This window comes from Corticium candelabrum, chromosome 5, assembly GCF_963422355.1.
Source record: "Corticium candelabrum chromosome 5, ooCorCand1.1, whole genome shotgun sequence".
NCBI lineage: Eukaryota > Metazoa > Porifera > Homoscleromorpha > Homosclerophorida > Plakinidae > Corticium > Corticium candelabrum.
In genome coordinates, this window is record NC_085089.1 from 4969984 (window position 1) to 4982842 (window position 12859).

General features: G+C 42.8%; 1 protein-coding gene across 1 annotated transcript; it reads right to left on the reverse strand.

Annotated features, from left to right (window-relative positions):
• Nucleotides 1-1254: 1254 nt before the first annotated feature.
• On the reverse strand, nt 1255-8356 carry LOC134179813 (protein Daple-like). Its single transcript, XM_062646779.1, has 12 exons — nt 8293-8356; nt 8192-8240; nt 7956-8124; nt 7737-7864; nt 7340-7678; nt 7149-7278; nt 6987-7082; nt 5849-6294; nt 5712-5792; nt 5607-5646; nt 2551-2928; nt 1255-2488 (listed from the first exon to the last, which is right to left on the reverse strand). Exons 1-12 carry the CDS (start codon nt 8300-8302, stop codon nt 1520-1522), a joined length of 2835 nt encoding a protein of 944 aa, XP_062502763.1. The 5' UTR covers nt 8303-8356; the 3' UTR covers nt 1255-1519.
• Nucleotides 8357-12859: the final 4503 nt, after the last annotated feature.

Sequence of the window (12859 nt, forward strand, 5' to 3'; positions counted from 1 at the left end):
CTCCTACCTAGTCTCTATATGCATGCAGTTTGCTGTTATCCAGTTCATTTCAGAAGCCTTCAACTACAAATGGCGGGAGGCTTTGTGCAGGAGCATACACACTAAAGTGGGCCCCTAGGAGGTCGAGGTGTCATATTTCAAACAAAGAAAGAAATTGATGGAAACTAGTAGCCTAGCTACATTCACCTGTATTTCTTCTCATGCCTGCGTATTTCAAGTTGTAAAAACGTTTAGACAACAACCTTTACACATTTGAAAGAATGTCTTATTAATGCCACAATTTGTTCTCACTGCTCGACTAAGTTGGTTGGTTGGTTGGTAACCTTCTCAAGAACAGTTTTCTCATCAGACATGCACTTTCATCAAGAAATTGAATTAACCCACTATAATTCATGACGTGCAAATAAACACCAAAAACCCAGCAGCAGTTTCAACTAAATTAACAAATATCAGAGAGACCAAAGGTTTTGAGGTTAGAAGGACAACACATGAGAATAAATGCAATTGATGCAGAAAAATTATTGGAGGCCATGGCCTCTTTGGCCCACAAGATTGCTAAGCCTAGGTGGCGTACGTACCCTTCACTCTGAGACTGGCCTTCATATATCCCTCTCAGTCCAGCGTTATCACTTTGCCTGTAACTATATATAGGCTTTGGAATGCCAAGCATAAGCCACAAATATACTTTATAATACGTAAACCTTCAACACGTTACCGTGGTGCGACAGCCATCATCACCATGACACGAATGGTCTTTTTTATTCTCGCCAGATCCTACCGCACGTCATACGGGAGGAGTCCTGTACGTGGGAGAGTCTGCATGGCTACACACTCGAGACTAGGTCGACAGAGTAACGAAAAACTCTCGAAGCTTACACTCAACTACAAATGTACACAAATGAAGTTAGTGAAATCCCTAAAACGACGCAAGCCGTCAACAGTTACTGATTATACAAGTTTGTCTCTCCTCACGTGACTGCCTTCAAGTTCCTGTTCTGCAGAATTCAGAGAATGCACAACCTCCAGATAGTAAGACAGAGACAATCTCATAACAAGTGTGAGATGAAATCTATGGCATGAGACCATGTCTGCAACGCTGGATTACTTCCTTCAACTTGTTGCATTGTACTAGTACTGCAGGAAGTTGATGTTGGAACTCAACTTCCACCTCACAACATAACTTGTCATGTTCAATTCAATTTTCTTGCGTAAGTCTCACTGTTTGAGACTCAAAAGTTGCACACAAACGAGGCATACAACAAACAAACCATTTATTATTTACCATGACTGTAAGCAATATTTCAGCAAGAATATACAATTTGTGATACAGAGTCCACAACATACTAAATTACAACACAAGACTAACACAACACTGTCATGATGACTTCACGCCTTCTCATACCAATATGTCTGTGCAGTTAAAATTGTACCAAACATGTTCTACAGCCCCGAAATCGTCCATACTGTACCATACATCACTATTTCAAAGACATGGCTATGTTCAGTTGTCACCTCATCTTCACACAGTGCCGTATTCAAACCAACCAGACACATCCATACTAGTCTCGTTCGTGGTTTTATTTGGTGATGTTGGTGACTGAACTCTACCTTTGTCAGCAATAGAACGATTGCTACTTGAGTTGCTTACTATTAAATCAACTCCACTGCTCGCATTCGTAAGTGCTTCTTCTTCACTGGAACTCCTCACATCATGTTTTGGTCTCATCGGAGTCGACTGGTACGTTGGAGCGCGAATGTCATTGCCCACAGGAGACAGATGTGTAGAAGGTGCAGCAAAACCAGAGTCTGCATCACCAGAACCTGTTGAAACTTGTCTTGAATCACCATTGCTTGCACCTTGTGCAGCAGGCCGAGCAGGCGGCTGCACAACAACAAGTGTAGCTCGAGCTTGTGATCGATGCACTGGTGATGTTGCATCGCGCTTAACAAGAGTGTCATCTGAAGGAGCTCCGTCTGATGGTAGCCTCTCCTGGCTAGACGCTTTTCTCAGTCCCTGAGAATGTGGTTCCAGCAATCCAAGCATTGCTTCGGCAGTTTTCTTATGACGACGAGGTAACGTGGTGCTCTTTTCGAGAGACATACCATCCTCCTCAGAGAAGCAGTCCTCAGTCTCTTGCAAAGACAAAGGTGGAGAATGAATTCCTCCTCCCAAAAGCGCATCACTGCTCTGCATCCGACGTCGAGCTTTGGGAGAACGCCTTTTAGTATTCAAAAGAATGTCCGAGTTTTGTTCACGTCGCATTCGACCCAATGGAGATGTACGACCTTGATTGGCACTGCTTGATAAGTATGTACCACCATCACTTGTTCTCCCTGGAGGTGTTGCTAGGAATGAAGGAGGTGACTCACCTACGTACATTTCACGACGAGGCATCAGTTCATTGGTAGGAGTAGCACTAGCAACAGTAGCTCCCCTGCTTCGATAAGGAGACTGTAAACTACTGAGAGTATCTTCCACATATCGTTGCTGTGCACATAATAAACATAAAACCACATATCAAACCCAACAACCAAACACATGACGCTTACTCTTGATCTTGGTGTCTTGTCCGATTCCAGCAAAAAATCGTTAAGCGATACCAGAGCATCAGCACGGTTAGCTTTGTCACTTGGTGCAGCAGTTGCTATGGAGTATCTTGACCTAGGGGTATCTCCCTCAGGTGACAGATATCCATCACTGATGGTCCGCGATGACACCTCTGATGGTCTATATGCAATACTCGCTCTCATTGCTGGCTTACTACCGATCTGCTGTGGACCTTGTCCAGCTTCAGGTAAACCAGCAAAACTGACTGTTTGTCTACTTAGTGAAGGATTAGAGTCTCCTGAGCCACCACTTGTAACTGTTACCTGATCTGGCTGTAGACCCAAACCACCATCAGTTCTGTTGATGCCCTGTTTCGAACCCTATTGCAATGTGACAATTTACAATACCAAACTAGTAAGAGCTGCTGATATCAGATAATTGCAAACAAACAGACAAACAGAATCCAACACGATTGCAAAACCAGAACAATCAGGCAATGAGACATGCAATTCGCTAGTACTAGCAAACACAAATACACACATGTACACACACACACACACACACACACACACACACACACACACACACACACACACACACACACACACAGTGACACACAATTATAATACAGTAGTCCCTCCAATGTGTGACCCCTCTCATCTGCAACCACCTCCGTCAACGTGATCAGCGACCACTAAAATGTGTCACGTGTATCTCTGTTAGTGACCAACCAGGCCTCAACCTCAAGTGCATGTTCAACAATGGTAAACACACTTGGGAAGCACGTGTCTACAACTGCTCTTGGAAGATAATTGATGTCTCAGAAGCGCAGATGTGGAAGAAGGTGCTGAGGTAGACCTTGGTGATGGTGATCATGATGAATGTCTGTCTGAGAGGGAGGCTGCTGTCTACAGTACCTACGCTGACTTAGGGACTTTGCTGTTGCTCATGATAAAGCAGAACATTTACCTTAATTGTCTTGATTACTGACTGTAATAGATAGATAAATGTACAAAGTGGAAAGCTAGTCTCAGTGTGTAACGATGGAAAGACGTTCGCACCTAAAGTTACACTTCTGTTCCCGTCCATAGTATTGCAGAAGTCATGTTAGTAAGCATGTCACATGTACACCTATGGGAGAGACCACTATAAAATAATCAACAATAATAGCCTAGTTGTTATATGTCCGGCTCTATGACCATGATGGCCTGGGTTCAGTCTCGGGTGGCGGCAGCAATATAATGAAATGAGTCTGTTGGTTCTTTCTCACTGTTTATCTGGCTATGTCTGTGACAGCACACTTGTTTCCATCAATGGGGACCGCTGGCAATGAGGATCATACCCTCGAAGCCAGACCGGTTTTTGCACGGAAGGGGCGAGAAGAGTGGGTGAGAGAGTGGGAAGAGTGGGTGAGAGAGTGGGAAGAGTGGGTGAGAGGGCGGAAAGAAAAAGGGGTCTGGGGACTATACTGATCAAACCTAGTTCAGAAGGAGGGCTCTTCTTTGCTCAATCGCAACCGTGCCAATCAAAACCACGCCTTGAGAAAGGCAGCCAATCGGGGATGAGAATGCTAATAGCAATGCAGCAGGATGACGTTAATGCGTCTGCAGGTGCAAGAGCTAACGAGGTAAGTGATCACATTTACAGCTTGTAAGGTGTTGGTGTGTGAGTGTCTACGAGTGGCCATCCAAAATTGTCTGTTATGGATGACTTCTAAGCAAAGCATGAAGAATTTGAAACCACTGCAGATGCTTTCTCTCCGTGGGATGTCTTCGCGTGCTTTCCTACAGGCTTTGGAAAGTCGCTCATTTTTCATGCTCTCCTGCACATTTGTGCCCGACTAGCAGCCAATGGCTTCCAGCAATATCCTGCAGATTCTGTGGTGACTACATTGAAGTCGCTGATGAGAGATCAGGTCTCTATACTAAAGCGCAAGGGTTTGCAGCTGCCTTGTTGGTGAATCGGAATCATCAGACTCTCATATATCAAGGTAGGGAATTCCCCTATGGAAGCCCTGAAGTGCTAGTCAGCTCACATGAGTGGCGATGCGCCTTACAAGGAAACACGTTGAAAGAGCAGTTCATGGCCGTGGTAGTGGATGAAGCTCACACGGTAGTGCAGCGGTAAGGAAAAATCCTTTTCTTTGCGGTTTTTAGTCTTCTAGTTGGTGATGTGGAATTAAGTAATTGTAGGGGTGCTGCAGGCCCAGACGTTAATGGGGAAGAGGAACCATTTCGCGTATGGCACGACAAGGTTGGTGAGCTGATAGACGACATGGTGAATCGCGAAATGTTACACAACAACTGGTTCTCAAATCATTGTAAGTAGGTTGTTATAGCTAATAACTATGAGACTCGTTTAGCATAATAATAAATTAAGTCGTTGTGCCTACTTCCAAAGTCACTTACAATACTGTAGTCCCCAGACCGCTTTCTCTCCGCCCTCTCGCCAACCCTTCCAGCCCCCTCACGCAGTGCGCGAAATAGTCTTTGATTGACCACCGGACATCATGTCCTGTCAATTTAAAATTTGCCGGACATTAGAAACTTCTGGTCAGACATTCCAATCATGAAAACTATTGTTTATCACTTACAATTAATCAATTCATATATACATTTTGCCGGGTCCAGTGGACAACTGGTTGAGAGTAAAGACCTCAAAACACTTCGAGAAATGTATAGCAATGACACGTGCAAGCGAGCGTGTGTACACACACTAGCCCACCATGTCTTTTTCCAACATCTGAGCCCACCACACTAAAAGGTATACAAGCACAACGAACAAAGTGGTTTGGGTGGAGGCATATATGTTTCCCCATCCAGATCTGGTTAAGGACCACATGATTACTGTAGTGGATTCATGACAATCTTGGGTTGCCTCAGTGATTCGAGGTTGGTACATGTACACAGTGTCCATGGGTACTTCTGTGTTGCCAAACCAAATCTACTACCGTACCCTGTGATACATACAACAAACAACACAGATACAACAATATAAAGAAAAACGCTTACATTCAATCAACAGATTACTGGTGTACAGGCAAACTATAGTATCATACCTTCAGTTTGCCTTTCATTCTTTTGAAGAAACCCTTTCTCCTACAGCAAACAAAACAGAGATGCACTACTAAGCTGCACAAGTCAACACATCCGTGTCAACCAACTTTCTATTTCTTTCCGCTTCTAACTGTTCAAGCTTAACACCAAGTCTTCGCTTCTCGTATTCCATCTCATTTAGCTTATCTCTGCCAGAGATCAAGGCATGACATACACATACAGAGTACAAACTTTTATGTCTTACTGAAACTGTTTTTCCTCTTCATGAAATTTGTCTTTACTGTCCATGTTCTGCGTCATCAGGTCTCTATTCTGAAGAACCAAGCTATTCAACTGTGACAATAAATGCTTGTTTTCTTGCTCCAGTGTCTTGTTCATCTGGTCCAACATCGAACACTTCTCTACTAGTGTATCTTGTGCATTTTCTAGCTCGTGGTTGATTGCAAGAACTTCATCCAACTTTCTTTTCAAATTCTTTGATTCGGCAAGTTTCACAGCAGACAACGAATGCTGGTGAATTTCCAAGTCAGCCTTCACAGATTCTGCTTCCTGAAGACGTCGCCGGAACTGAGACAATTCTCTGTTTAGCTGATTGACTTCATTCCGCCTAATTTCCACCTCCACTCTGAAAACTTCCAAATCTTGCAGTTGACGCTGTATTGCACGAATGTCAGCATCTTTGCTAGCAACCTGGCAATGACATAAACAGCAGTTAGCTATCTATCAGACTGATGACAAATACAAGTTTGATACACAAACTCCAAAGTGTTTCCCTTTTGAGGCATGCAACAAGTGCTGAAATTGTGCATAATTAATGGACTAATTCATATCATGTAAACAATGTGCATACATCAAGTGTGCACATGATGTCCAAACAAAAACAACTAATTATGGTATGACTTCATGTCATAGATTATTATCCCATCATCATTAACAATTAGCAAGTTGATAATCTTAAATTTATAGCCGCATGCCTAGTCATAAGAGACTTGCAATGTCTGGCTTAAAGACAAGCAAATTAGATTGTTGGATGGTACCTGTGTCTCTCAGACTACCAGCAAGCATCCCATTCCACGCAGATTAGCAGTACCCAGGCCTGATAACAGCCAGACATCGAACATCATTGGGCTAACTTGCAGAATGCTCGATCAGTGTTCGGGCAAAACCTGAACCTCATTTCTTACCAGATTCACTGTTACTTAGTCTTAAAACTAAATAAAGGCACACGTGCCGATCCCAGTTCGCGAATGAACACATGCGTAATGTCAACAAAACTCACTGGAACAAACAGGTACACAGGATGCGAGGCTGCCATTCCTTGTAATCATATATACTGTACCAAAGACAACATTCTAATTAAAATTCGTATAATGTCAACTCACCTCAGTTTTTCGTCTAACTTCAACATCTGCCTTAGCTTGTTCAAGTCGATTCATTCTACTTCTTAACTCTGTAATCTCTAGCTCCAATGCAGACTTCTAGAAAACCAGCATACATACATCAACGCAGTCGCACGACAAACCTCAAACATCAGAAATACATACTTCTCCTCGTAAGTCAAGTACTTTGTTCTGCAGGTGGACATAATCGGAGGTTGAGATTCCTTCCTTAACATGTACCATGTACGGTGATGAATGTGAATGACGAGAATGGTCAGACATTTTACTGTGACGCCTAATAAAAGACACTCATTTCAGCTCAATCATAACACAACATAATGATGTCCCCATCTTACATTTGTGGTGACTCTGTTCTATCATAGTAACCTAGATCCCATTTCCTATCTGTCGAAGGACTGGCTTCATGGCTATAGCCACCACTGGAAGCCGTGTCTGTTGGTGAAATATTGCCCTGTCTTGAATTTGAACTTAACTCGGATGCATTCACATTCATGGTTGTTGATGCTTTTAGACGCAAGTTGTCCTGCCGTAATCCATCTAACTCTTTGCTAAGATCTCGATTCGTCTGACTTGCTTCTTCTAGTCTTGACTCTAGTACACCAATCCTCTCTTCATCAAACCCAACACTACGATTCAAAGCAGCATCCAGGCGAGATTCAAGATTAGCAAACTTCCTATAAAAATCATGGTCAACTTCATGTCAAAGTCAAAGTTGCAACATTAACAGCTCACTCTTTCTCTTTCAATTTGAGACTAGTCAGTTGCTGAGTAGCATCTATTCCATACTTTTCAAGCTCCAAATTCAGCCTTACCAGGTCTTCCTGAAACTCCTTCGACTTTGCCTGTTCCAACTTTACCTCCTAGTAACGTACACACTAGTTAGAACACATACACTACTACAAATGTACTAATTGCAAAACCCACAACCAACTTTCATTATGGGATCAGTACCTCTTGTGCTGTAGCAATTAGCCCTTTCTCTTCCTCTGACTGTTGCAGTAGCTCCTTGTTTTTCATTTCCAAAGAAGCTACCCTCGCAGACGCTTGCTTTAACTCCTCCATTGTCTTATCCAGCTGTTCGTTCTCTCTTTCCAAGCGCAGCAATTTTAATCGAGCTGATCTGTGGTATTTAATTAAGTCAATAACAATATCAAGAGACATGCCAATGGAGAAAAACAAATCAATACATTTCCGCCTCAGAAACTTCGTTTTCTATTGATGACTTCAGATCTTCACCTAATGTAGCAACAATGTTAACAGCTGTCCAAGTCCAAATGAAAGAGCATACCATTAGTCATTGCGAGCTGCCCTCTCAGTTCTTCCAGTTCACGCCTTAAGAATGCAACCTCCTCTTCACTACAAACCACAATTAATCAAACAAACATAACCAAAGTATGAAACCACACGACTTACATACAAAACACCGACATGCAATAATTCTATGGTGCAAGTGCAACGTTTCCAAAAGACAAAGCTTTACACTTCAGTGTTTTTTGTGAGGAGCATTTTGCCAGTTGAGAAAGACTCATGACCAGCTGGGATGCAAGAATATTGGATTTTCACTGGTTTGCTACCTCGTGTTAAGATGAAGCTTCTTATACGTATGAAGTTAACTCCACTCATTATATGCAAGGTGCTGCAACGTCACATTCCATAACTAGCCGTTGCGCCCATTCTTCTGCATAGGATCCGTTCAAAGACAACAGAACACCTACCTACTAAGTACTAGATGCTCCTCTGTTTCACTTGTATAGCCTTTTCCCCTCACATTGTTACACGCTTTCTTCAAGCCAACACCAGCAAAGGTTCCCAGATATAGATAGTGCAATGTATACAAATGAACTTCTCCCATGCACTGCAGCAAATCATTTAGGGGTCATCCACAATTGTCGACATTTATTGAAGCATACAAGCATACACTAGGGGGGGGATGGGGTAGAGCAGTTGTACACTCTTGGGGTGGAGTATAAAATGTCGATGATTTCTTGTGGTCCAGAAGTAGATAGGAAGTGGTAACTGAAGGTAAGATACTGCATTTATGCCTACGCATGTTGTATATGTGTGCAATCACACATATAGCACCTGGGAAACACTTACGTAATTAATTAATTAAAGAAACCACACAATAGGCTCGATTTTGACTGGCTTCCCGCACACTGGCTTGCATTCAGCACTTCGGAAACTTGAAATGTGCAACAGAAGTCAAAGCCAGAGCATTTCTAGCCGAGATTGCCGAATACCAATATTCCTGGAAGCCAGCTACTAGTTTCTTGTCTCGGTGCTAGATTTACTGGCTAGGGGTCTGATACCAGACAATACTCCTGCAAACCTGCTTCCAGTCAGTAGCTGTGGGCACAGATGGAAACTACCTCTATCGGACCATTTCTTTGCTAATTGCGGGGCACGAAAATTGCCATCAAGAACTACAAGCAAGGAACGCGCTGACAAGGTGTCAATGGAGTGAGTCTGGCTTCTCTCACAATCTATTCGTCTAGTATTACTTATGGTAAGAACTTCAAGTATGAGATAACGGAAATAAGGCACGCGTTCATAACGTCTGCACAAAGAGACCGTGGCCTTAACCTGCAAGTACTTAAGCCTCCATAATTAATCAGGCTTCCCAGCAACACATCATGTGACTCCTAATTGAAAGTTTAGTGTAACGAACTGTTGGTCAGATGGTCAGTTTATAAACTCTAAGATGTCCCAACTGTTGAACCTAAATATTAATCTAGAGAATGAAGAGCCTTCTGTGCCCGCATGTGGTTACATTGCCGCATCATACTATTGAACTAGGATGAGTGTAACAAAAAGTAAGTAGCTATAATAAGCTTATTAAAGAGACTGTTTGACTAATAAATTCTGAACATCACAAGTAGGCGTGGCCCGTGTACATTTATTGCGGGGCATGGCATAATAAGAATAGCTTTGTCGACCAACATTACTTAGGTTTTTCGAACCCCAAAGAGACCTTGCGCTGTTCATAAAACACTGGCAAACAGGGTACCAGTAGATCGTGAACGCTTTTCTCTTTGCCAGCCCATCTTTGTCTTGTAAGGAGGCTATGCAGAAAGTGGAAAGATGAAACAAAGACTGCTGGCCAGAACGGCGAAATGTGCATATCAATCTTCCAAAGAGGTTCTAATTATTTAATTATTGCAATATCATGGTACATTAGAAATAGCTTCACATGACCAACATTTTTATGTATGCTTAGTGAAGGAGAGGGGTATGCAGAAAAAGCTATGCTTTGAGTAAATGTCGACAATTATGGATGATCCTTTATTCAAATGCATATTTCAGGCCCAATTTTTCTTCTCTAAAGTCAGCAGGCCAGTTACAATAACCATCAACAGGCGTTAGAAGTAAATCACTTATCTAAGAATCAAATGTCACATCCCCAAAAAGAGACACAAGAGTAAAGTGTGGCAAATCTGACCACAAACATGACATTTCTGCAATTCTAGACGAAAAAGGCAATAAAACATCCAGCATTAGTAATGTTATGTAAAATGTCATTTCTGATGACGTCAATGATGGTCACCAACATATCCTAATGAAAACCCCTAGAACCAGAAGTCTTGAGGATGCTTATGTATGCTGACAGTGGAAGTCTGAACAACTTCCTACCACATTATAATTGACGTACCTGACATACACTGATCAGCTAGCACTTGCCATACCAAACTTATCAACCTAATAATTATTCATCACCAAGTAATCGAATAACAGCTAAAAGCTGCTGCAAGGCTATGGCATCAACATCCGCATAACTGCGTATTCATTGCTCGTAAGTCACACGTAATGATTATGCACACATGATGCACCATGATACAAACATAGTACACAAACACACATAACAGCAAAGATATCTGATATAACTACCTAGAATCAAGTACCAACAAACACTAAACACTAGCTGGTACTGTACATATCCTATTATGTAATCATTTTTCAAACACTTGCTCATCATACGAAGCATTCAGCAATCCACATACAAATAATGGCAAAATGAATGCTAGGCCCCTATTTGTTACATGTCTGTTTCTCATCACCCGGCCGCATCCGAACAACAGGCCACACTGATTTCACCATTATTCATGTAATGTGCATGTACAATGCAATCAGAGCACGTGGATCATACGTCTTGGCTTCTTCCCTGTCCATTCTTTACGAGATGCTCAACTGTGGTGCGATAGCTCAGTTGGTCAGAGAGTCATCCTATGGAGTGATCACATCCGGGACCTTGCAGGGTTGCAGATTCAAGTCACAGCAATGGCGAGCTATGGCATAATTTCCTTGGGCAAGAAACTTACACACAATTGCCTCTCTCGACTCAGGAGTATAAATGAGTACCTGGTCTTTGACTGGGGTGGCAAAGACCTCCGACTGCGAGCACCTGGCCAGGCTCCAGGAGATTGCTTAGCACAGCCCATAGCTCCTGCTTGGTCCACAGGAACCCAGCCATCTGGCTGGGGGTATTACCGTTTAATGGCAGCTCCTTATCCATTTGCCATTTTGCCATATTGGTGTGGATCCACAAATCAGACCTCTAGTCTAGTACCACTAATAGTCTATAGAGTAACGCTGATCTGTTGTGTTCCTTAAAGGGAAAGTCCAACAAAAATGAACTTCACTTGTATGAGTAGATCTTACGAAGACAAATCGATCGATGTTTCTGTGATGTGCAATGCCCACGTGCCTGCTCTGCGCTTCCTGGTCGATTAAGCTCCGCCCACTGGGAACGAATCAATGCTTTTACGGATGACTGCTACAGATATATCGAGAATGACGAATGTGAATGCGAAGAGACTATAAAGATCTGCCTTCTTGCCACCAGTGGTTCCTCTCTAAAGTAAAATGGTGTCGGTAGAGCTGTTTCCCCGCCAGACTTTGAAGAAGAATTCCTCAATACCACGGCTTACATAGAGAACGCGCTTGTGCTTGAGTATTTGTTTATCATTATTCTTTTACTATCCGAAGATAAACGTACAGCGTGCCGTTTGGCATGAGCTACAGAGGATAAGCCTATTTTTACATCCGGGATTGTAACCTTATACCAATCAGCGGCAAAAGAAAGTAAGCAGACTGGATGTGAAAATAGGAATGTCTTCTGTAGCACACGCCAGACGGCGCACTGAACGTTTCTCTTCGAATATTAAAAGAACAAGGATAAACAAATATTCAAGCACAAGTGCGTTCTCTAGGTAAGCCGTGGTATTGAGGAATTCTGCTTCAAAGTCTGGCGGGGAAACAGCTCTACCAACACCATTTTACTTTAGAGAGGAACCACTGACGGCAAGAAGGCAGATCTTCATAATATCTTCGCATTCACATTTGTCATTCTCGATATATCCGTAGCAGTCATCCGTAAACGCATTGATTCGTTCCCAGTGGGCGGAGCTTAATCGACCAGGAAGCGCAGAGCAGGCGCGTGGGCGTTGCACATCACAGAAACATCGCTCGTTCTCGTATACAAAGCAAAGATAATGGAGTAACTTATACCAATCGATTTGTCTTCGTAAGATCTACTCATACAAGTTAAGTTCATTTGTTGGACTTCCCCTTTAAGTAATTGTACTTGCTCGCTACAGGTGTCACATGTACATAATGGATAATGGTAAGCCCGTGTTAATTTCAGAGCCTGAATGATGAGAAACAGACATGCAACAAAGAGCAGGGTTCTCGCTACAGCTTGGCAGCGTGGCGCTGCGCCACGCTCTAGTAGGAGTGCGCCACACTCAGAAACGGTAGATCTACTCTAGACTAAAATCTAAGTCCATTCTAAAAGTCCATTCGAACAATAGATGCAGTGTGGGAATTGTGGGTGTGGACTTTGTCAGTTTGGGCTGTCT

Coding starts and splice junctions, on each gene's coding strand:
- LOC134179813 (XM_062646779.1), bottom strand. Junction 8,125..8,191: donor GAAGTTTCTGAGGCGGAAAT/GTATTGATTTGT, acceptor TAAATACCACAG/ATCAGCTCGATTAAAATTGC. Junction 7,279..7,339: donor AGAACAGAGTCACCACAAAT/GTAAGATGGGGA, acceptor GTCTTTTATTAG/GCGTCACAGTAAAATGTCTG.